The sequence below is a fragment of the Periophthalmus magnuspinnatus genome, chromosome 17 (assembly GCF_009829125.3).
Source record: "Periophthalmus magnuspinnatus isolate fPerMag1 chromosome 17, fPerMag1.2.pri, whole genome shotgun sequence".
Taxonomy (NCBI): Eukaryota; Metazoa; Chordata; class Actinopteri; order Gobiiformes; family Gobiidae; genus Periophthalmus; species Periophthalmus magnuspinnatus.
In genome coordinates this window covers 27,028,625-27,053,963 of record NC_047142.1, presented here as the reverse complement: position 1 = coordinate 27,053,963, position 25,339 = coordinate 27,028,625, and the positions used below count along the sequence as shown (strand labels likewise).

At 41.2% G+C, this 25,339-nt stretch overlaps 2 protein-coding genes across 3 annotated transcripts; both read right to left on the bottom strand.

Annotated features, from left to right (window-relative positions):
* Positions 1 to 1,328: 1,328 nt before the first annotated feature.
* On the bottom strand, positions 1,329 to 9,816 carry ube2v2 (ubiquitin-conjugating enzyme E2 variant 2). Its single transcript, XM_033982183.2, has 4 exons — positions 9,729 to 9,816; positions 3,958 to 4,103; positions 2,757 to 2,882; positions 1,329 to 2,103 (listed from the first exon to the last, which is right to left on the bottom strand). The coding sequence occupies exons 1-4, from the start codon at positions 9,739 to 9,741 to the stop codon at positions 1,957 to 1,959; spliced, it is 432 nt and encodes a 143-aa protein (XP_033838074.1). The 5' UTR covers positions 9,742 to 9,816; the 3' UTR covers positions 1,329 to 1,956.
* Positions 9,817 to 11,053: 1,237 nt separating this feature from the next.
* On the bottom strand, positions 11,054 to 23,415 carry mcm4 (minichromosome maintenance complex component 4). Of its 2 annotated transcripts, none has more exons than XM_033982181.2 (17): positions 23,358 to 23,415; positions 22,238 to 22,308; positions 21,970 to 22,128; positions 21,094 to 21,257; positions 20,915 to 21,019; positions 20,266 to 20,361; positions 20,102 to 20,197; positions 19,839 to 19,977; positions 19,428 to 19,648; positions 19,151 to 19,271; positions 18,136 to 18,395; positions 17,209 to 17,574; positions 15,729 to 15,856; positions 14,617 to 14,824; positions 13,192 to 13,420; positions 12,260 to 12,393; positions 11,054 to 11,455 (listed from the first exon to the last, which is right to left on the bottom strand). In XM_033982181.2, the coding sequence occupies exons 2-17, from the start codon at positions 22,296 to 22,298 to the stop codon at positions 11,360 to 11,362; spliced, it is 2,583 nt and encodes an 860-aa protein (XP_033838072.2). In that variant the 5' UTR covers positions 22,299 to 22,308; positions 23,358 to 23,415; the 3' UTR covers positions 11,054 to 11,359. The 2 variants fall into 2 exon arrangements, with proteins under 2 accessions (XP_033838072.2, XP_033838073.2); XM_033982182.2 differs by having other exon boundaries at positions 11,293 to 11,455; positions 20,915 to 21,016.
* Between the last annotated feature and the right edge of the window lie 1,924 nt (positions 23,416 to 25,339).

Below are 25,339 nucleotides of genomic sequence, written 5' to 3'. Positions count from 1 at the left end.
GCTTTATGTAGATGCTGTTATCAACAAATAGAAATAATATTTTCTTTATACAGCTCTTTTCCACCTTCAAGGCTCAAAACGCTTTTACATCAAGGAACCGCTCACACATTCACACACACTCATACACCACTGTACACAGACACTGGACACTGGGGGCAAGGGAGGTTAAGTGTCTTGCCCAAGGACACAATGACAACATTCATCTGTGGGAGCTGGAATTGCACCGCCAATCTGTGGGTCAATGGATCTGACTGAGCAACGAATGAGTGGACTAACGCTCAACCAATTGAGCTGCTGTCACTCCATAATAATAATAATAATAATAATAATAATACCAACACTCAAGAGTCAAAGATGCTGGACACAAGTGAGTTTTCAGGCTTTTTGCAGATGGTGAAATCTGCCATTTGAATAGTTTTTCGGCAAAAAGCTTAATTGTCTTCATGTCTTAATCTAAAAAAACATTTAAATATTTCATGTGGTCATGAGACAAAGTGTGGGCTGCATTCAGTAATTCCTTTAAAATTCCATTTGGCATAATTGACATATGAATAATCAAACAGTAGAGGAAGCACGCAAAGGTCATGTCTCAGACGCAGTAGTGCCTCCAGTTCTCCCAGCTCCACCTGGCCCCAGGACAATAACCAGATACTAGTAATACTGATAAAAAAAGTCAGACTGGACTAGTGTCTCAATACCACAATTTCACTACTCTGCACAACTACTACTAACTACTACTACTACTACTAACAACTAGTACTACTACACTTTCTAGTGCTACTACACTTTCAAAGTCAATACTAAGGAAAAGACTCGATTCTGATATCACAATAATAAAAAATACTCTTTCTTCAGACAATATACTATGATGTTCCACATTAAATGTTGTACTTTGTGTCCTTATATATGTGTGTGTAATCCCTCAGTGTCCAGTAGGTTCATAGTGGTCCATGAGTGTATACTAGTCTGTGTCTTATACTTGTACTGAAACATATAGAGAGACATCATTATAATGATAAATATTCAAGGTAAACTAGATTTAAGGTCTATTTTTTATTACTGCTTCTTTTACTTTGCAAGATTAAAACTTCCCCATTGTGACACAAGGACATAAGGGCTTTTATTTCGAAAGGATTAGTCTAATAAGAACTAGTCTGTCCAACCAGCGCAGTGCGTGTGATTTCAACAGCTAAGCTTCATTTATAAAGGTCACGCTGTGCTCACAAAATAATGCATGAGTGACGTGTGCGTGTCCACCCAGAGGACGCCCCCTAGTGGACAAACCAACAAGTGCAAGACCGAGGAACAAAAATCAACTTGAGTGAGAGTAGTTTTGCAGAGAGTGACTTTAATTTCAGAAAATTACAAGTTCATACACCTGCCACTAGAAGTTAAATGCAATTGTTTTTTTGTTTTTTTCAGAACGGAACAGGCTTGAACGTCTGTCACATGTCAAAGAGCTGCAGAACAGAACGAATTGGTGTCAAATACAGATATATAATAATATATATTTATAAAAAAAATCTCTCATACCGTGTGATACTACTTTTAAACTACCGCCACTTCAGCATCTGCATGATATTTTGAAATGAACCTGCTATACTTAACTAACAAACTCAAAATGGCTTCTCTTTGACTAGATATTAGTTACATGCCTTTGTTGTCGTAAAACTAAGATTATTTGGGAGGAGTTTGGTACAACCTCAGTGTGGCGTCATGCTTCCCACTTCCCAGCCCACTCAAACAGAAAGCAGCCGTTCGGATCTTTTGCTAAAGGCCGTGGGCTCATTGCCTTTCTATCAGAGGGGGGCTTTTTTTTAAATGAGCTATTAACGAAGAAAAAGTCCAATGCTGCTCTGAATTTTGTTGATGTGTGAAGTGAGCCTCTTGATGTTTTTACACAATAATTCTAAGAGTAAGATTTTTAAGACAGAGGGTCAAAAGAATCCATGATGATTAGGTGCTGTAGCATTGTCCTTCAGGGGGCTGTGGAAGCTTCATGTTCTCTTTGGACATCATTAGACGCCTTAGCTCTTGAAGAACTATTTTAATACTATAAGAATTCTGCCATTTAGCTAAGATTGGTATGCTACGCGAGTCCACCTGCGAGACAGAGCAGAGAAAACACTCCATCAGTTACGGTGACAGCTGCAGACACTAACTGAAAATATTATGTTTATTTAAAGACCCATATTACGCCATGTTCTTACCTGTGTTCTGATGCTGTTTCCTCATCACAAACAGGCCCAGAGTTGTGTTTTGTTTCATTCACACATGTTGAGTATAGGCTGAGTTCTTCTCTCAAACTGAAAACACTCTGTTCCAGCTTGTCATGTTATGTGGTAATACAGGAAGTGCTCCACTGTGTTTTTAAACTCCACACACCTTCACTAGAATCATTTGGTTGATTTCAGGCCTGGAAATGTCAATCTCTACTGAACTAAAGGTAAAAGGAGCTGTTAACTTGAAAACTACCAATACATGACATCACAAGATGGAACAGCATTTTAGGTTTTGGGGATTTAGACTAATAATAAAGAGTTACTCAAACATGTGTGAATGAAACAAAACAACTCAGGGATGTTTTTAAGGAGGTAAAAGCACTAAATGCCTAACACGGCTTAAAGCTCAGTTTTGTGTAATACGGGACCTTTAAATGCATTTAGAACATGCAAAAGAGACAGAAAATTAAGCCAATGTTACATGTATTTATAAGTTCACTGGGAGAGTTTTAGACATAAACAGTCGTCACTTACCGTCCCGTTTGAATTATTTATCCCGTTCATGCTAATTTTCGTTTCAAATCTAACAGTTGGGGCTGTGTCTGGATACCCAGGCCCACACTCCACCTTCAGGCTGTATATTCTGTTCTCATAATTGGTCTGAAACAAAAGAAAAACACAGTGGCGTTTAGACGGAGACTGAAGCGATCTGTCATTGTTCTGAACAAACTAAAACTAAAAGTCCTTCAGTCGATGTTATAGACGTGTTTTTATAAATGTGTTTTGACTTGAAGTCTCAGTTTAATCTTTCTCATTCTCAGGTCAGTGTTGTATTTTTATTTTCAAATTGGGCAGCCCTAAAATGATTCTCTCATTCATGCCTCAGCTCTTCTGACCAAAGGCCAAAGGCTGATATTATGGGGACTTAGTTGATTAATTGAATTCAATTTCTCAAACTTAGGGCGTTGTTGCACTGTTAGGTCAATGTAAAAGCGCATTCGTTTCTAGAGCTGTGTGAACACAAAAAGCAACACTCTGGAGATTAGCTGATCTGGGAGTGGCTCCACTCTCTGTGTGAAAGAAGATGACCTCAGAGTGACCTCAGAGTGACCTCAGAGTGACCTCAGAGTGACCTCAGAGTGACCTCAGAGTGACCTCAGAGCCGCCTCAGAGCCGCCTCAGAGCCACCTCAGAGCCACCTCAGAGCGGCTCCGCTGTCTGTGTGAAAGAGGACGCCCTCAGACCTACAACGTTTGTTTCAATTCCCACAATGCACCTGGACCCTGAAAAGCTCTGCAGAAGCTTGTACAGATCAGGTCTGTGTGAGGAAGTCAGGACGTCAGGACGATAAACTAGCCTTACCAGGCTAAATTTAATGTCAGTGAGAGACTGCGCCTGTCTGCCTGGGTCTGTCTGCGCAGCAGAGCCAGAGATTGTTTGCGCAGATGAGTGTGCATCGTCCTCACTGTAGATTTACAGGTGAAGAGGCGTTTGGGGTGAATGAGCCGTGCATGTGAACAACGGCCAACCCAAAGGTCACGTAAATAACTAAACATAGTGTAGTCAGGGTGGCTCCACAGAACGCGGTAATGTGTGAAAACAACCATCAGAAGCAGCAGAATGTACATATTCGCCACGGCGCTCATACTGGCTCTGGAACTCATATGTTGCTCACAAGAGCCCTAGCGCTCATATTCGCCGCGCTGCTCATCTTCGCAGTGTTCTTCGTACTCACACGTGGCGGTCCGATGATCATGCCTCTCCACTTGGTCAGGGTCATGTCGTCATCGTCCTCCAGGCCCCAGCTCACTGTGCCGTCGCCCTCGCCCTTCTGCCCCTCCTCCAGCTCCTCCAACAAGCGGAAATTACGTGGGACTTTAACTGTGGAAAAAAAAGTGAAATGGGTCATGAGATATTTGGATTTCAAATGTGTCGATAGCGAGGACAGCGGTATCTGACCAGTGTAAAGCCCAGTATAAATATATGATGCCCCTAAAGAAATGCTGAGGTAAAAAGTTCTTTCCAATTGTTAAAATATGGTTTTGAATCAGGGATTAAGGTTAAGGTTTACTGTTTTCTTTCTGTGCGGTGAGAGACATTTTAGGATTTTGAGCGAGTCTTGGTCAGAACCTCCGAGGGACGATTTGACTGATTGTGCTCATTTGGGTTGATGTGTGAAACGGGATGGGAGCATTGACACAAAAAATGTATATGCTTTTCTCCTCATATTGATTACATTTTTTTCATTTGTCAAATTAAAATCATTTCAATATTAATTTCCTGAACATAACCAAATGCAATCTTAAAAACAGCCAAATTTCCTCCTCCAAAGCCCCTGTGGACCAAAGCATCTACTAGGCCCAGCTTTGTTCTCTCTGAAGTAACTTGGGGCCAGTCACATATTAAAGTCTTATCTTGTTCTTACAGTGTGGCTTCATGGAGGTGAATTTCACTAAATTTTGAGCTTGATTAAAATTGGATTAATTGTTGAGCACCATTTTGTGTTAAAATTATGAAACAGGCAGCAGTGGACAAGTAGTAAATCTAATGGTCCATTTTGAAACAGAAAATGATGGTGATTATCACTGTTCCCTCTAAGCTGCGCGCGTGCGCGCAATTGCGCACTGCTGACACGGTCTCCGCGCACTGAAAATCTGCACTGCGCACAAAAAAATCGAACCGGAATTGAAAATAAAATAAACACACAACAATTCATTCTGCGCTATTTTCAATGTGAGCCAGTGAGTGTGACCGGGGACGAGCTGCTCCAGCCAATTATGTGATTCACAGACGTATTTGCGCAGCTCATCAACGCCATTGACAGGCGTCCTCATGCGCCTACCAGAGTTTTAGCCGATGTGGCCGACGTGGACTGAAAACTTGCTAATGATGCTAAGTGTTTAACCCCTTAACGTTCCGACGGCCCGCCCTCGGGCAAAGATCCACGCGTAATTTTACGCACTGTTTTGCAGCAGTGTTGCATTTTAAACATGACGAAACGGACAAAACAAAGGAAGTACGCAACCCAGGACACTGTGGATGTTTGTACAAGTTAAACTAAGGACACAATGACAGAAGTTGGTCCGAGCGGGACTCGATCCTCCAACCTCTAACCACTAAGCCACTGTCACAGAATGAGTGTCACACTGTCACATGTACAGTGTGTTCTTAGTTTCCAGTGTGTTTGTTTACATTTTGAAGTGTGTGTTTGTTCACTGTTTGCAGTGTGTGGTTTGTAAATATATATTTATTTTGACCCATACCACTTGTTTTGAATATATTTTATATACAAATACACATTATATATTGTGTTTTGATATGATATGTAAATGTACAGTAATAGAGCAGCTGTGCAGATACAGATTCCTCTCAGTGTGTTTTGGTCATTGATACTGTCACTAGTTTATGAGTTGTAAAAATCAAATGATCGTGTCATATACTGAAAAAGACTTAACGGACTGTCTCCCAGACACAGTAGGACGATCTCACTCAGTGCACAGCAAAAGCTTCACACAATGGTCTATCAAAGGTTTAGCTTAGGCCTGGGATGATATTGAAATTTGGCATCACGATTCTCATGGCCAAAATAAGTTGCAAATTAATCATAGTTAATCGTAATTAAGTGTGACAAGAGGAAGGCTGATGTTCTGAGACTGGAGCAGGTGCAAATGGAGCTTTAACTCTCTCTCTCTGCTCACATCCCTCCTTCCTCCTCTCGCTCCTCATTTTCCCTTTCCTATCCTACTCCTCCCACTCTCCTCTCCTCCTCTTCCCCCTCTCTCCGCACCTCTCTTTCTTCTGTCTCCTCCTCCCTCTGTCCTCTCTTCCCTCATCTCTTTTCCCTCTCCTCCTCTCCCTTTCTTCCATTTCCTCTCCGTCCTCTTCTGTCTTGTCCTCCCTGTCCTCTCCTCCCCTCCTCCTGCCCATCTCCCCCTCTCCTCTCTCTTCCATCTCCTCTCTTCTGTCCTCTCCTCCCTCATCTCCACTTTTCCCTCTCCTCCCTCCTCCTTCACCTGCTCTTCTCGCTCTCCTCTCTTTCTTCCGTCTCCTCCCCTCCTCTCTGTCCTCTTCTCCTGTCTTCTTCTCTCTGTTCTCTCCTCCTCCTCCTCCTCCTCCCCCTCCTCCCTCTGTCCTCTCCTCCTCTTGTCATTAATTATATCACGATAATTAATTTTCTGACAGTTTAAAAATGTTCTGGGTATGAGTCATTATAATTTGAATCTTAATGTTCCATATTTAAACAGCTGTTCCAGTTCCGTGCTTTGTCATAAGTGAAAACAGTCGTGATCTAGACGAGGTCATGAGGAGAAGTACGTTTGTTCTGCACGTTCTGGTGACGTAATGGAGATTATCTTTTTGGCGATTCTCACGATGTAAATAAACAAGTATGGTCATTTCTATCTTGATAAACTATATTCTTGTTCTTATTATTAGCTTAGTTAGATTTTTTTTTCCGAATTATCCGAAAAATAAAGAAACTGACAAGTAGAAGTGGGTCTCCAAAATGGCTGGATTGAGTCAGCCACTTTTCTGGAGGGGAATAGGTCGGGTCTATTGTGTTCAGATTTAGTCCATCTATAGCGCAACAAAAGTGACCGATCTCAAGTGTCCACTCTAGACTTCATTAGGATAGTCATGAGGTTTGGATGAAAACGAATCCAAACACAAGAGAGTGACTCAACTAAAGCTAAACAATCAGCCCCACTTCTGTTTCTATAAAGGTCAAAACCGGCCGATATTTAGCGATTTTAGTGTATCGACTACTGGTCTTAAATCTCCAGCAGAGGGCGATATTTTATTTTGGACGATATGTTGCCTAGAAATACACACAAAGCTTCATATTAACACTTTAATATGAAGAGATAGTGGCACAAAACGACTGCGCAGCAAGGCCTGTCGTAATAAAACATTTGGGTCAAAGTTCGATATATCGCTCACGTAAATATAGACGATAAACGATAATATTGAAACCCCAAGAGCACATTTAAACCACAAAAACTATTCTAAATCTACAGTAGTAATCTGCAGAAAATAAACAGCAGAATGAAACACTTTAGATGTTAGTTTGTATCTGTAATGAATTCAATCTGATCATACAGCCAAAAAATAACCAAAAATCTCCCAGTTGTGCAATTAAAATGTGCACATGATAAATACTGATCCCAAAAAATATAGTTTCAATGTTCATATATAGAACGATAAGTGGATATAGTGATTATGGAGACAGGCCTATACACTGCCGTCCTAATGGCTTGTGGTTAAAAATGGGGGGAGTTTGTAGTGAATTTAAATTACATATATTTGTGAGAATTATCAAAATCAGCCGTCAGTTTCTCTGGGTTCTAAACAATCAGTATCGGCGTCAGCCATGAGAAGCTCCATATCAGTTGATCTCTTGTCAAAACTAATATCTGTCACTTTATAGACAATCATTGAAGAAATATAGCTTTTAAAAACTATAAGTGGCTGGATATAGTTTTGAAATATGTTTTGTTTTGTATATATTTTTGTTACCTACTCAAAATAAAATGGGTAGTGTGGTCTAGCTGCTTATATATAGGTTTCAGAATGATGAATATGAGCATTTGAAATCAGATTATTATCTCTTTTGCATAGCCCTCAAAATGTCACATGTATCAAGAAGCTGAAACCCATGAATCAGCTCAGTGTAACCACAATACAATTGTACGTCTTTTATGGTTAAAATTGGGGATGAAACGATACCCAACTCTCGATATATTTTAACAACTGGACTGACAGAGTAAAGGATCATGGTCTATGCAGTTCCCTCTGTTTTTTAACTATTGCTGCAAAAACAATGATTTTACCAAAGAGGCTTGTAATTCGATATATTGAGATGGCCCACGATATTATTTTGAGACTTTTGACGGTACGAGATCAAGGTATTTCAGTTATTGTTACATCAGTCAAAAATGAGACCAAATGGGACAGATCAAGCCCTATGAGCATTTCCCACGTTTTTTTGTAACGTTTATGAGGTAACTACATTTCACCACACAGGCAGTGGTGGAATGCAACGATGTAAAAGTAGTAAAGTATTAGGTACCTGTACTTTATTTAAGTACATTTTACAGTGTATACTTTTACTACATTTGAGAGCAGTACCTGTACTTTCGACTTCACTACATTTTTAAACTGGACTGAAAAGTAAATGTATTTTTTTATATACTCTGAGACCTACTGAAAAGGCTGAGGGTTTATTTTAAACATATTCGCAGTTTGAGCAAAACAAAAATATACAAATAAAAACAGCTAGAAGAAAATATTAATTACATGTTTTCTGTTTAACAAAATTCAACTAAAATCTTTATCAAACTCACCCCATTTGAAGTTTTAGATCAACATATGCACAAGATACTTTTACTTTTTACTCTTTACGTACATTTTTAAAAAGGTACTTTAATACTTTTACTTAAGGAAAGTAAAAGTATCACATGAAAAAACTACTTCAGTTTTTTTTTCCTGTGGTATTTGTACTTTTACTGTACTTCTTCAGCCCTGCACACAGGTAAACTGTACTACTACAGACCAGAGACAGGCCTGTGGGTCAAATATATTTCTGTCCTTCAGCATCAGCACATTTTGACCCTTACAGTGACCCCTGACCTGGTCCATGTGCAGAATGACTTTAAAACAGATCAAACCCAGTCAGGTCTGTGGAGGGGGGATTTGGCTTCAAGTCTATGAGAGGCTAAAGTTTAGGTGTATTTCTGCAGTATCATCAGCCATACTTCCTGCTGGGCGCTAAAAGGGCTGCGGCTCCGTCTATTTACTGAAAGCATCGTGCAGTTTGAAGCATTTCTCTGATTAAACTCGGGTTTATCGGGCACAAGGAGCTGGTCTGGTTGGGGGTTTGATTCCGGCTCTATTTGAGTTTGTAGCAGAGGCACATTTTTGGCCCGAGCTGGAGCCGCTACAATCCCCGGGTTTTAACACATTATCTCCCTTATCTGACACACGGGGCCGTGTTTGTTCAAAGCCTCACGTTCATAGACGGCTCCTCTGTCCCTGAGCCGTGGTTTATGTCTCTCTGAGCCGTACACACGGCTCTTTCCGCGGCGCAGTAGAATATTCTAGTCGCTAACTTAACGGAGGCTAAAGCTAATGTAGCTACTGCTGTCTGCGGCCGTGTGCTCCAAAACACCAGCGATCAGACATGATTCAAGTCGATATATTACACCACAAATATGTGAAATGTGCTAAGACCACGGCCTGTGTGATTCTAGACCCGGGAGCCGTTTGGAGAGACTCGTGTGGCTCGTTATAATAAAGCTAAAGCGGCTAACGCCGCGGCTCAGGAGGAGCCGTGCTCCACACACAGGCTCAGTGTGAGGCTCAAACAGAGGCTCAAACACACTAAACACAACGTTTACAGCAACTTTACAAACTCACTCCATAAACACGCGCTGTTTTGAGTCTAAACCGCGGCTCTGCCCCGGACTCAGCGCTGCGCTAAACACGAGGATTTAGATGAAGCATACAGACCTGAGGTGGCCATCTCCAACAGCAGAGTCAGGCACCGCACACACAACCGCACACAGCTGTGACATCAGCGCACCAAACCCAGCCCCGCGCAGAGACACATGGCACAGGCACACACAGGGTACACACAGGGCACAGAGCAGAGGGTACACACAGGGTACACACAGGGCACATGGCATAGTGCACATGCAGAGTACACACAGGGTACATACAGGGCACACACAGGGCACAGGGCATAGTACACATGCAGAGTACACACAGGGTACAGGGCACATACAGGGCACACACAGGGCACATGGCATAGTGCATATGCAGAGTACAGACAGGAAACCGGGCACATGCAGAGTACACACAGGGTACAGGGCACACACAGGGTACAAGGCACATGGCATAGTGCACATGCAGAGCACATACAGGGCACATGCAGGGTACAAGGCACATATAGGGTACACACAGGGCACATGGCACACAGCAGAGGGTACAAACGGTGCATGTCACATGGCACAGAAAAGGGCACACACTGGCTAGACAATGGGTACACATGATACAGGGCACATGGCATAGAGTACACACAGGGTACAGGGCACACACAGGGTGCACACAGGGCACACACAGGGTACGGGGCATAATGGTACACACAGGGCACACGGTACACACTGGGTGCAGGGCGTAACACAGGGTACAGGGCATGGTACAGCATACAGGGCCAGGTGTTACACGTGACACTTTAACCATTATGAAGTGGTATTAAACCCATGATAATCAATAGTAAATGATTACTTATGGTTATTCAACTGGCCTTTGACATGGACAAGAACACATCACAAAAGGTCAACAGGGGTGGAAAAAGTACTGTAAAAGTTTTGTTACAGTAGATACCAGACCAAAAAAAATACTCAAGTAAAATTATCACATGAAAAAAGTACCCAGTTAAAAATGTACTTAAGAGTAAAAAGTAAAAAAAAGATTTTGAAAGTTTAAAAGCTTCAAATGCAGTGATTTTGATAAATATTTGAGTTAAATTTTGTTCAGCAGCAACATTTTTATTTTATTCATGTATTTTTGTTTTGCTCAAATTCTGAACATGTTAAAAATAAACCCTCAATCTTTTCAGCAGATCTCACACAATAATTTTTTTTTACTTTTCAGTCCAGTTCAGAAATGTAGGAGTCTAGATACTTTCAAATGTAGTGGAGTAAAAAGTAAAGAACAGGTACCTAAAATGTGTACTTAAGTATAATACACTACATAAAACCACTGAGACATCCCAGCCCTGCGACTTCGAGGGCTTGTCATGAGTTGTAATAGTAACAAATCAAACTGGTTTTGTGACATTTATTTATTTAACTACTGTTAATGACACAACAACTGAACATCAGCTGCACATAATGAGCCAATTATAAAGCATATTGTTGTTTTAAGTATTTAATATATAGTGATCAACGCCAGCAAACATTTTTAACAATAACATAATTAAGACACATTAAAGCACAAGGTTGACTCACCACATCAAACTTTCTACAGAGCATTTACAGCAAGACAAAACATTAACAAGTTTCGGTAATTTTTTTCTTCACAATGTAATTTTAATCATACAAGAATCTGGAAAAGTAACTGTAGAAACTGAAGAGGCTTTAGGCGAGCAGACGGACCGTTTTCCCTGTCACTGTCAAATAATCTTCATCAGCCAGAGCCCGCAGAGCCTCGTCAAACAGCTCCTTGGTGATGGCCTAAAAACAGAACACAGTTTAGACTTTGGACAATGAGCACATTTTAAAACCAGTGGAAGGTAACGAAGTAGTAAAATACTGTACTTCAATTTTTTTCTTGAGTATCTGTACTTTAGTCAATTCATAGACCGTTTATATAAATGAAGAGAGCTAATATGCTAACTGCCACGTTTCAAATAGGAAGTGAGCATGGGTGCATATCTGGCTCCATCAACTCTGGCACCAGTTCACTTCACATTAGAAAACTGTGTCCACTCTCTCTCCAACTGCTGCTGTCAGACTCGTCATTTTGGTCTTAAAAAGCCTAGAATCATGTAGAGCAAGTTAATACATTTTATTTCACCATTGTGTCTGTAAATCAAGATATAAATAAAATAAGTCAGGCACCTTCTTTCCCCGAGGTCGCTACCACTAGCATTAGCAATTCTGCCAATCAAACCTATTGCTAAGTGCCTGCTCTCTGCTAAACCAGTGGTGCGGATGGGGAGGGACATTACCTTCAGTGGTCTTGCTCTGGATTGGCTCTTTGGTTGCTATGATACTTGCAATCAGAATTCCAAAAATGGAACTGTACTCCAAATCATCCCCTATAACTGCTAGCCATCCTGACTAAAGTTTTCGAGTTCAAGCTTCAGCTTTGATCAAACAAAAATAAATACACTAAATTCATCTGAAAAACTGAGAAACTATCATGAAAGCAATCTACTTTAATTGATGTGCATATACAGATACTGATATACTCAAGTAACAAAATTGAGTACTACTATTACCACTGCTTAGAACAAAAGACAGAAAAGTCCTGACCGCTTCAGATTGTCCTCGGAGGTCCTCGAGCAGCTGCTGGTATTTCATGGCCGGGGTCTTTCCTTTGGTTTGAATCAGTTTCTTCAGTGCCTGAGCCACCTCCTCCTTGCGCTTACGAGCCGTGGCGCTCATCCCTGAAATGTGTTGAGTTTTTTTTTAACAAAAAAAACAGTTGAAATTAGAATATATTCCTCTTCCAATGAGGTTCTATCGGTCTTCAGATAATTTATATTTAAAAAAAGGTCCTATATTATACACAAATATGCACAAATATTGACAAATATACACAAATATGACTCTCGTGAGGTTTAAGTCATGTTCTAATGCTGTTACCTACTCAAAAACAGACCAGGAGTTGTGTTTTGTTTCATTCACACATGTTTGAGTAACACTTTATTATTAGTCTGTCTACATCTGCAAAGCTCAAAATGCTCTGTTCCACCTTGTGATGTCATGAAGTAGTAGTTTTCAAGTTAACAGCTCCTTTTACTTTTTCAACTGTGGAATTACCAATCTCTACTGAACAAATAATTCTAGTGAAGGTGTGTGGAGTTTAAAAACACAGTGGAGCACTTCCTGGATTACCACTTGATGACATCACAAGGTGGAACAGAGTGTTTTCTGTCTGAAAGAAGAACCCAGCCTAAATATGCACGGTTTGTGTGTTAAACATGTGTTAATGAAACAAAACACAACTCCAGGTATGTCTGTGATGAGACAACATTAGAACTGATCAAAAAACAGCAATATGGGCCCTTTTAAAAAGGGATGAAAACAAACTAAACATTAACCTTAAAAAGGAATTGAATATTTTTGTAGTTTAAAAGATTATTTTTTCCAGACCAAGGTGTAATGTTTACGCACGGCGCCTGTCTGAAACTTAAAATAAAAACACATTGAAAATCCTTTGTCCTTAGTTTCCCTCTGCTGACCTGTGGTGAGGATGGAGATGTCCACAAAGCCGGTCCTGGGGTCAGTAGCAGACTGTTTAAGGGCCTCTCTGTGCAGCCTCTTGGCCTCTTCTACGTCGATCGTCTCCACCTTCTCCGAGAAACGCACCTTGGCGTGTGCCTCTGCCAGGCGAATCAGAGACTCGAGCTGTCGGGGGTAGGCAGACACCATGCCACGCCCACTGCCAATCTTCCTCATGTCCACATAGGCCTGAACAGAAAGACATTACAGAATGAGATTTAAATTTGAGGATAAGAACAGCGCTCAAAGTAGCATTACTTCAAACTACAACTGAGTGAAAGTATAGTGAAGGTAAATATTTATCAAAATCCACCCATAGACTGTATATATAGACATAGCCAACCTGCTAGCTGCTGCGTGAGCATGGGTGCGCTTCTGGTTAATTCACTTTCTATTGAAAAACTGTGTCCTCTCTCTGTAACTGTTGCTGTCAGACTCATCATTTTGGTCTTAAATGTTTGTATTAATCCACTCTACATGATTCTGGGGTTTTACAGACAACAGACAAATCAGGCGCCTTCAATCCCTGAGGTCGCTCCTGCTAGCGTTAGCAACAGGTTGATTGACAGCGTTGCCAAGCGCCCGCTCTTTGTTAAACCAGCGGTGCAGGCGGGAAGGGGCATTACCTTCAACATCCTCATTCCTGATTGGTTGCTATGATACTCGGGGTCGGAATTCCAAAGAACCAAATATGGAACCATACTCCAAATCATCCCCTATAACTGCTAGCCTCAATGAGCTTCATTTGACTGGAGCCGAACGCTGTGGGTGACTCACTTATTCTGTTGAATCCACAGACTGTATAAAGAAGTGGATTGAGACTCATCCTTTACAACAGAGGCCAACAAACTGTTCCCCCAGATTAACCATGCAACCAATGATTAAAATGTGTTTGCATTTTTTTGTTTTAAATTTTAAGACAAAATTTAATTGAATAGAAAATCATGACTGATCAAAAAGAGGGAACAAAATTATTTCATTTTGTAAATCGGTTCCTTGAAAAATGTGACACTCACCCAGTCACACACCAGTGTACACAAGCACTGGAGATGAAGTGGGTTAAGTGTCTTGCACAAGGACACAACAACAACAACATTCATCTGTGGGAGCTGGAATCGGACTGCGAACCTGTGGGTAACTGGATCCGACTGCTCGACCAGTGATGTTTATGTGGAAAGCGGGAATTGAACCGACAATCTTCTGATCAGTGGACAAACTACCAACTGAGCCACTGTCGCCCCCATTTCACACAGGCTCAAAAATCTTTCACTAGAACTTTTCAATGAAATCATAAACACAGCATCACCATTTTAAAATACTATGTTTAAATAATTTCCATTCATATTCCATCTTAAACCTCGCTCTAAAATGCCGCGTGGCTGTACCTCGATCAGAGCCTGGCTGGCCTCCTCGCTCAGTCTCGGGTTTATGTACGTTCGTGCATAAGCGATGTAATCCCTGAGCACAGCCATATCCAGATACTCCTCCTCCATCTGCTCTTCACTCTGGTAGTACAGCGACACCAAGTGGTGGGCTAATCTGCGGTCGTACGCCTCGTCTTGGGGGTCCAGCATCAGGAAGATCAAGTCAAACCTAGACAGTAGAAGACGACATTTTAACAGGTAATGACCAAACTTGTTTTTAAACTTGAAAAACATTGGAGTAATAAAAATTTACAGTATATAGAGGCACTTATAAAACAAAGTTGCTTTTTTCTAGCGCCTCCTGCTGGCTGTGTCCAAAGCCAGAGGTGACACAGGCCTTTTCTGTCGTGGAATGTAGATGTACTTTTACTTAAGTGACAAAACTGTGTACCGATACTGGAGCAAAAAATAAATAAAATACTCACGTAAAAGTATCACATGAAAAAAAAAAAAAAAATCTACTTGCGTAAAAGTATTAAACTTAAAAAATTTACTTAAAGAGTAAAAAATAAAAGTATTTAACACAGATTTGGATATAATGAAGCTTCAAATGTGGTGATTTTGATAGATTTGAGCTGGATTTTATTCAAAAAACAATTAAATAGTTTTGTTCCCAACTGTTTATTTGTATATTTTTGTTTTGCTCAAACTACAGACTTGCTAACAAATAAACCCTCGGCCTTTACAGCAGGTCTCACAATAATATATACTTTCTACTCCACTTCAGAAATGTAGTGTAAAGTACAGATACAGAACAGCGCCCTCTGCCTGTCAGATCCTCTGTCTTTAACACAGTTTAAGACAAAACTGAAAATCCACCTCTTCTCCCTGGTATTTAACACTACACAGGATATACAGGTGTTTTCTTGTTCTCTCCCTCTGTATGGTGTTATCTGTATGTTTGTTTTTTGTTGACTTATATGTGAAGCACTTTGGGCAGCTGGAATTGTTATAACTACGCTAAAGAAATAAACTTGAATTGAATCTATAAAACGCATTTCTATTATGAATTTCACCGGAGGCTGATATGAAAAGCCAGGTTTTGAACAGCTTCACTGGTTTACGGCTCTTACCTGGATAATAACGTGTGCGGCAGCTGAATGTTCTCTATTGTGGTCTTTTTGGGGTTCCATTGGGATTCCACAGGGTTCGCTGCAGCCAGAATCGCAGTACGAGCATTGAGCTGACAGATGATACCAGCCTGTGGACGAAAAACAAAACATTAATTGCATGTTTCACTTGCACAAAAGATTAAAAAAAAGCATGAAAGGGTTTTTGGCTCTTAAAAAGCCATTTATATTTAGGCCTAAAAAGTAAACTACTATAGGATTAACCCAGTGTTGAGCTTTTTTATTTGGTACCAGAAAAATCAGCACCGCATTAGCCTATTATTTTTTATGTCTACATTCAAATATAGGATTGGAATCTTATTCAACTTTTTGAAGTTGAGTCCAGTCTGTCCTGCTGCTTCTTTCTGTTCACTATGAGCCTAACAGAACCACCAGAGTCCTCGTTTAGTCTTTAGTCCTGATTCAGATCTGGTAATGCTCCTCCCTATTTAGTCCTTGTTTAGTCCTGGTTCACTTCTGGTGTAGTCCTAGTTCAAACCAGCTCCCAGGTTACTTAACATGTGGAATTTTAAAATATCTCTGTAGTGAACAGGACAGACATGAGCCTAAACTCGGAGCTTGGCCTCTGTAGACCTAAAAACATGAGGAAATATGTCAGACTTTAGCCGCTGTATCTGTTGATCACAGAACTCTTTTTGGAGAGTTTAAAAATCCACACAGTTTGACTCGTCTCAGTCTCTGCACCAGGACTCATGTCCAGAACACACACAGGCCCCGCCCCTGTGTGTGTGCACTGAGAGAGGTGTATGTGCGTGCGCTGACAAACGTATGTGTGTACACTGAGAAAGATGTACGTGTGTGTACACTGAGAAAGATGTACGTGCGTGTGTGTAGGCTAAGAGAGAGAGAGACGTGTGTGTGCATACGCTGAGAGACGCGTGTGTGTGCGTACGCTGAGAGAGAGGGACGTGTGTGTGTGTGCGTACGCTGAGAGAGAGGGACGTGTGTGTGTGTGCATACGCTGAGAGAGAGGGACGTGTGTGTGTGTGCATACGCTGAGAGAGAGAGGGACGTGTGTGTGTGCATACGCTGAGAGAGAGAGGGACGTGTGTGTGTGCATACGCTGAGAGAGACGTGTGTGTGTGCGCATACGCTGAGAGAGACGTGTGTGTGTGTGCATACGCTGAGAGAGACGTGTGTGTGTGCATACGCTGAGAGAGAGAGGGACGTGTGTGTGTGCATACGCTGAGAGAGAGAGAGACGTGTGTGTGTGTGTGTACGCTGAGAGAGAGAGGTGTGTGTGCGTGACATCAGTGCTCTTTGATCCTGTGTTTATATGTGACCTGCTTTAACACGCAACAAAATAATTAATAGGGATTTTTTTTTAATTTTTTTCCAAGTTAAAGCAATAAAACATGCCAATGTGTCCAGCCCCTAAAAATAAAGCTTCAGAACGACAGCGTACGAGTCGTGGGGCGGTTACCTTGGCGATGGACAGTGTCTGCTGCTCCATGACCTCGTGCAGCACCGAGCGCGTGTTGTCACTCATCTTATCAAACTCATCGATGCAGCAGATGCCGTTGTCGCTCAGAACCAGCGCTCCGGTCTGCAGGACGAGCTGGCGAGTCTCAGGGTCCTTCATGACGTACGCCGTGAGACCGACAGCGCTGGAGCCCTTCCCTGAGGTGTACTGACCGCGTGGGACCAGGTTGTAGACGTACTGCAGTAACTGGGATTTACTTGTACCAGGGTCTCCGCAAAGAAGAACGTTAACGTCAGCTCGGAAGTGGCCTCTCCCGGTCTGACTGAAGTCCTTACGAGAGCCGCCGAAGAGCTGCAGCAAGATGCCCTGAATATACACAAAACATCGAGTTCACATTCAGGACTGGCTTCGAGAAACAAGCCTTAAAATGTTACATTAAAAAGGGCCCATGTTACTCTATTCTGATCCAATGTTTCCTTGTCACAAACAGACCTGGAGTTGTTTCATTCACACATGTTTAACACACAAACCCTGCATATTTAGGCTCCTCTCAAACTGAAACTGTTCCACCTTGTGATGTCATGTGGTACTACAGGAAGTGCTCCACTGTGTTTTTAAACTCTTTTAAATTCTATCCTGCGCTACAATCATTTGGCTCATTTCAACTCTGCAATTGCCAATCTCTACTGAACTAAAGGTAAAAGGAGCTGCTCACTTGAAAACTACCACTTCATGACATCACAAGGTGGAACAGAGCATTTTGAGCTTTGGAGATGTAGACAGACTAATAATAACGCGTTGCTCAAACATGTGTGAATGAAACCAAACACAACTCCAGTTTTTGAGGAGGTAACTGTAATATAGCACCTTTAAGTCACAGCTCAAAAACCTGACACTGCATGCATTGAACAGTGCCCCGTCACACACCTTCTTGATGTCCTCATGTTCATAAATGCTGGGAGCCAGGACAGAGGAGAGACGCTCGTACACGTCTGGTTTGGCTGCCAGCTCCTTCAGAGTCTGCACGCGGTCCTCAGTGAAGAGCTTCTGTTCGGCGTCCTCACTCAGCCCGTGCAGCCGCTTCTCGTCGGTCTTGCGGAAGTGGATGGCGTCGATGTGGGTCTTGTACACGGACTTGACGTTGCTCTGTCTTGGGTTCACTCGCACAGGGACCGCTCTGTAAATGCCTTTGAAAGAGATTGAGAAGTCACAAGACGATTATTGTTAATAATCCCAATTCGTAAGGATTCAACATTTTAATGGTAACGGTGTAATGGTAGGACTCAGAACTAGGCCTTCATGAGAAAAACTTTATTCAACTCAGCAAAACAAAGACGGAACAATAGTTTTTGGGGTCAATTATTGTGTTTACTTTGACTAACTTTTACTTTCTGTTCTGCAATGAGATTTGAAGTGTAGAGGGTTGAATACATTACTTTAATCACTCACTATGTTGATGCAAAGTACTACAAAAAATTAAAACCTCATACTGTTTAGTCATTGCAGGCGACGTTTTTAAACTGAGTCGTACTTTTGGGGGTTTAGGTCTACTTTAAAGTTATTGCGTTAATGGCATGGTTTAGTTTACGTTTAAATATTAATTTTATGATGATTATTTATGTTCTGATTTGTTGTATTGTGATTTTAATGTCATTCTTATTCTGTAAAGCACTTTCAATTACTTTGTGTACCAACTGTGCCATTAAAAAATGTTTTAAAATTCAACAGTTTCATACATTTCCACGCAAATAGAAAACCGTACGTCTTATATTTGGATTCACTTACATGCTACAGTGAGCTTAGCATCTTTAGTTTATATATTTCCTATATTTGGTAGAATATTAAAGAGATATTAAACAGAATGATTGTTTCTCCGCAGTTTGCCCCTTGAAATGCCATATATAATAAAGATACTGTGTGCTTGGCAGGTGCAGGGCCTTACCAGTGATGTTGACCCTGTCTCCTGGCTGCACCTTGTCCACCAGGTCGTTGTGGGCGTACACGACGGTTGTGTGAGGCGTCTGACCCGCAGGCATGTCTTCAGGAGACTCTTGGACTTTAATCTGTTTTGAGGCAGATCATAAAACAGCAGATGTCATGACCTCAGTTGTCACACGGCCGATTAGCACATAACATATTCTCAGACTAGGTGTCATTCACTGTAAGCATCCTGCCCCCGCTCCTGCCCCCCCCTTCCCGCTCCTGCCCCCAGCTCTCACCATCTGCTTGTCTGAAAAGGCTGAGCGGTTGTGAATGAGTGCCAGACTGTGGGTGGTGTTACAGTGGCGGCACACAGCAGGCTCAGCGATGCGGCCGCGATCCACCTCCACCCTCGTGCTGTAGGCGCACACCTGGCACTGGAAAAAAGCCTCCTGCATCTCAGGGATGAGCTGAGACGTGCGGATCACCATGCCGCTGATGGTGATGAGCTGATCAATGTCTGAAACGCAACATAAGGCAGACAGAAGCGTTAGCATGAGGCCTCTACCTCACACTTCACAAACCAGAAAGAGTCGCTTCTTTCCCACACTAAATATGGGCAGATTTAGCAAATGGTAGCACTAATAGGTGTGATTTCACTTTATTGGCACCTGATAAAAAGGACCGGCTGGGCTCGTGAACCCACTCACCTTCTGGGTTCAGGCTCCTCATGTTTCGGGTTTTCAGGGCGTTGTAGGGGCGGACTTGAATCTGGAACTCCAAGATGGAGTCGGGAAAGCGTTCAAAGAAAAGTTCATTCACGGCCATGTCAAAAGTGGGGATAACTTCCTATGAGCAGAAAAACCAAAGGAGATTTGAAATTCAGACCAAGTACAAGTGTGGATGCACTGTCTGCTTATGTAAATCATGCAATAATATGAGCATTACTATGTGCATGTATATAAAACATTACCTGTGGGTAGCTGATGAGCTGCCTGTACAGCTCTGCATCAAAGGTCTGAATGTGCAGACAATTTACATTCAAAACTGGGTCTCCAACAACACTGATCTATTAAAGCAAAAAGAAAAAAGTTCAAACATGTAACAAGAAAAAACCTTAAAAATATTTTGTTTTACCTCTTCCAGCTTTTGCATGTACAGCGGCTCGTTGAGGTCCAGTCCTGCATTTTCATCTTCAGTGGAGTTTGGGTCGATAAACCTTTGCAAAAATCTCTACAAAAAAAAAAAAAAAAAAAGCATTTACTGTTTGAAATGTTTAGCTTAAAAAGGTCCTGTATTACGCAAAACCAATTCTTTGAGTCACGTTCTAATGCTGTTACCTCCTCAAAATTAGACCTGGAGTTGTGTTTTGTTTCATTCGCATATGTTTGAGTTACACTTATTATTAGTCTGTCTCCAAATACAAAATTCTCTGTTCCACCTTGTGATGTCATGAAGTGATAGTTTAAGTTAACAGCTCCTTTTACCTTTTGGATAATTTCAGCCCTGGATTTACCAATTTCTACTGAACAAATGATTCTAGTGAAGGTGAATGGTGTTTAAAAACAGTGGAGCACTTCCTGTATTACCACATGATGACATCACAAGGTGGAACAGAGTGTTTTCAGTTTGAGAGAAGAACTCAGCCTAAATGTGCAGGGTTTGTGTGTTAAACGTGTGAATGAAACAAAACAACTCCAGGTCTGTTTGTGATGAGGACACATTTGAACAGAGATCAGAGAACAGAGTAACATGGGCCCTTTAAAATGCAATCTTTGACTCATACCTGGAACTTCTCCTTGCAGGTTCCAACATTAACATCCGTTCCCCAGATGACCAACTTCTGCCCTGAATTGGTCTCACTGCCCACAGCAGTGCCATCGGTACTCTGCTACAAAACCATGAAAAAAAACAGCATTTACTTTTGTCTCAAAACAAACAAACATAGGACAAAACAGGACTGACTGGCTCCGACTGCAGGTCCACTTGTGGAGCCTTCCTCACAGATCCCAGGTCAGGGCGCTGTCTAGCAGGTGTGCCCCTGACACAGCTGCGTGGAGTGGCATCGACGCGGCTGCTGGGCGTCCCATACATCAGCGGGGAGCTCATATCCACTTCATTTGGAGCCACTGAGGAGAGAAAAATACAAAAAACTAAAAACACGCGGCTAATCATCTATCAAATGAAGTAAAAAAGTGGGAAAGTAGCTAGAATTGTTAAAAAATAATAATACTAGAAGAAAATAAAGGGTTTTGTATATTCCAGACAGCATTTTTTCTGTTGTTTTACTTTGAGTCAAAGTTTACAGTGTCATACCCATAGACTCTATAAATGGACATAACTAATTTGCTAGCAGCCGTGTCCCAAATGGGAAGTGAGTATGGACTCGCTTCAGGCTCTAATTCACTTTCTATTGAAAAACTATTTCCCCTCTCTCTGTAACTGCTGATGTCAGACTCGTCATTTTGGTCTTAAATCTTCCTTTTAACATGCTCTGCATGATCCTGGGGTTTTTATTTCACTATTTCGTCCGTTATTAATGTTCCTATTTTGATTTATTGACACATCAGGTGCCTTCTTTCCCCAAGGTTGCTCCCACTAGCATTAGCAACAGGTTGATTGACAGCATTGCTAAGCACCTGCTCCCTGCTAAACCAGCAGTGTAGGCGGGAAGGGGTGTTACCTTGCTCCAGATTGGCTCTTTGGTTGCTATGATACTCGCAGTCGAAATTCCAAATATGGAACTTGACTTCAAATTAGCCCCTATAACTGCTAGCCTCGATGAGCTTCATTTGACTGGAACACTGTAGGTGACACACTCAGTCCAGTCTATGGTCATACCTGAAGGCCGCGGGCTGGAAAACAGTGACGTATCCTGGGGGACAGCAGGACTGAGCACGCCTGTGACTGGAGAAGTGGGCATGGGCATCAGACCATCGGTGGAGGAGTCCTGCCCTCTGCGGCGCTGGGAGGGGGGAGAAGTCGGACCCTCACTGCTGGCTGTAGAAACAAAAACAGAACAAATGCTTAAGAAGAAGTTGGTAAAGAGAGAAGCAAAAATATGTGAAATTACAGAAGGATTTAACATGAGGTGTTAGCAGTTACTCACGAGTAGAAGGGTTGGCGTCCCTCCCACGTTTACGACCAGGAGTTGAAGTAGGAGAAGACATGGTTGATATTCTAAAAACAAGAACAGCATATCAAGATCAGTCAGTGTTAAATGTTTAGTTCATATTCTCTTTGATGTACTTTCAACTCTAGAATGCTCTCCCCTCCCCATGATTTTATATTTCCATTATATTTTATATCTGTAGTTTATATCAGTATTGTGCAGCAAATGTTTTGTTTATGAAATGTGCTATGTAGACACAGTGGATTGGATTGGTCTCGATTGGCTGGCCTGGGAATGCCTGGGGGTCCGACCGAAGGAGCTGGAGGAAGTGTCTGGGGTGAGGGAAGTCTCGGACACCCTGTTTAGGCTGCTGCCCCCATAATCCAGCCCCAGATTAGAGGAAGAAAATGGGTAAATTAACAGATGCATGGATGGGCTTCAGGGTGTTGGGAGAAGCCAAACCCAGTTTAAGCAGCAAAAATTGACATGTTACCCTTCATTTCTGAATATTTAATTTGATTCAAATAGACTTTTAAATAAATTTCTAAAATAAATCTCAACTGGTGAAAAAAATAACATTAAAAAGACAGGAATAACATTCTAAACTTACATTTTAACTATTTTAACTGATAGCTCTTTGTGGCACTTAAATAAAATCACGCCAAATTGGAACAGAGAACAGTAGTGAGGAAAGAAGTGAAGAAATAACGTTTTAAAACTAACAACTGCGACTATGGTCAATGCAAAGTAAATGTGTTCATAGGCCTGGAGGTAAAAAGTCAAACCAGCTTTACAATGTGACAAGACCGTGGTGATGATATGTACAGTATTTCCACATTTTGACTCGAAAAACATGCGTTACGTAAGTTGGATTTGCATCATTTCAGCAAAGATGAACCCATTATGAATCCACATCCTCCATCATCTGACATGTGGCTGCGGTAAAACAACAATGAACCCCGTGAGATTAACGTTTATAGCCATTTTAAAAGGACACCGTAGAGCCAGCACGAGTCTATGTATGATTGCACGGAGAAAAGCATCACTAACACAGTTTCGAACCCGATTTGACAACTATTACATCTGAAAATCACTTAAATACAGCAGCAGCTCTTACCTGTGCCTCTGAACAGCTCGGTCTCCAGCAGATGTGGCGCGAAACTCGGGTGACGTCATTTTCGCGCGGAACTTTGAACCAATCACAGAGTCGGGTTGGACGATACTTCCGGACTATTGCATTTCAGTGAAGGGGGATTTGTGAAGTTTCGACAACTTTTATTCCAGAGTTTTGACGTGTTTAAAATAAAGTATCCATTTACTAGTACAATGAGTAAGTTTGTATTAAAATATTGTATGTTTTGGAGTGTTGCCAACCGTTTAAAACATGTTACAGTTTGAGCCTTAAAAGTTAGAACGTCTCTTTCTAAATTGGTTTGACCCGACTGTAACAACTCTTTTCTTAACGCAGAACTTGTTTTATTTCTATAATCAGTGTTGTATGGACGTAACTGAGAAAACCTATAGAGAATGTACGTTTTGAGTAACTGTTACTTTCCTAAAATCAAAAGAATACATTGCGTTACTAGATAATACAATTTAGGCTTCAAACTGCACATAATCAGTAAAATAAATAGAAAACAGCGTGTTTTAACTTTACCTTCTCCCATTAGTGATAAATATCCGCAGAGTAAACAGTGGCACAAACATAAACAACATAAAGCTGTTTTTATCCCATGTTACAGCTTTACTCTATCACTTAAATGTAACTCGATGCACATGTCAGAGCACAGTACTCTGATTAAACCATACATCACAAATACATTTTAATGCAGGTATTCCGTCTTCTGTAAATACATTTTCAAAGTATTCTTCCCATCTCTGTCCAGAATACGTGAGTGTGAACTAACTGCATAAAATAACACAGAATAACCCGTCTGTACTTGCACCGGTTTGGCTGAGAGCAGTTTGAGTGCTTGGTGCATGTTTCATGTGTTATGCAGTGACAATGGTCCCCCGGGCCCTGCTTTGGAATGCAAATGAAGCACTTCTGTAAAGGTGATTTCTGTGTGGACCGAGAATCACGAGGCCTTTCCCATATGTCAAAATTGAAAAACATGCCAACACATATACATACATGCATCAAATATATACACATATACACATACATATATACATCAGCATATATCAACATATATACATACATACATCAATATATATACACTTATACACATATATACATCAACATATATACACACACATACATCAGCATATACTCACATATTCACACACACATACATCTGAACTGTCACTTACAAGGTGCACCATGTGTACACCTACAGGGTGATCAATTCATTTCAGTTCATTTTTATTCCAGACTCTTGGTCCATTTTTAAAACAAACAGTGACAATACAAACAGTAACATTTATGTTTTAAAAAGAGCCACACCAGTGTCTCCTCATCGTGGGCTGAAGCAGATTGCACTGAATCTAATGTTTGTGAGTGACATTAGTATTTCATTTTCTGACTTATTCAGCTGCAAATAAAAATGTACATTAAAGTTCTTGATACAACAAAGTGTTCAGTGGAGCAGTGACAAACATCTCATTATTAATTATTAAGAACTTTGTCCTTTCTCAAATCACTTATGAATCAGTTTCTAACAGGAGACACTTCTGACATTACACCTGAGTGCACATTTTGGCCTTTTGGCAATTTTCAAGCCCAGGATTCTGTATTTGAGCAAAAACACCTGACAATATGTTCAATATGTTACCCTTTTTATGCTTGATGGGTATAAAATTGGTCAAAAATAGAGAATTTTTTTTCAGGGACTATTTTCTACTGGGAAATGAGACATAGGGCTCAAAACAGGGACGTCTGGTCTTCCTAAATGAGGGGTGACCAATTACTTATTGTTCAAAAATTCCTTGAAAGTATGCATTGGGTATGTGAGTAAGCTTACCACTCCACAGATCTGACCTGTAGCTTGGCCTTGTGGCCTTTCCAGTTTGTCACCATGGAAACAGATTAGTTTAATGTTGTACTGTGGAGCATAATATATTCTATAGACCTGTGTATATGGTGGTACATAGTAGGTA

What these genes read in the sequence shown, in the direction of transcription:
- ube2v2 (XM_033982183.2), bottom strand. An exon ending in TGATCATCGGACCGCCACGT is followed by an intron (nt 2,883 to 3,957) that starts GTGAGTACGAAG and finishes CTTTTGTTTCAG; the next exon opens with ACCAATTATGAGAACAGAAT. An exon ending in TAAATAATTCAAACGGGACG is followed by an intron (nt 2,104 to 2,756) that starts GTAAGTGACGAC and finishes TCTGTCTCGCAG; the next exon opens with GTGGACTCGCGTAGCATACC.
- mcm4 (XM_033982181.2), bottom strand. Translation starts at nt 22,298, where the DNA reads ATGTCTTCTCCTACTTCAACTCCTGGTCGTAAACGTGGGAGGGACGCC. An exon ending in AACATGAGGACATCAAGAAG is followed by an intron (nt 17,575 to 18,135) that starts GTGTGTGACGGG and finishes GTGTATATTCAG; the next exon opens with GGCATCTTGCTGCAGCTCTT. An exon ending in CATCTCCATCCTCACCACAG is followed by an intron (nt 12,394 to 13,191) that starts GTCAGCAGAGGG and finishes AACACATTTCAG; the next exon opens with GGATGAGCGCCACGGCTCGT.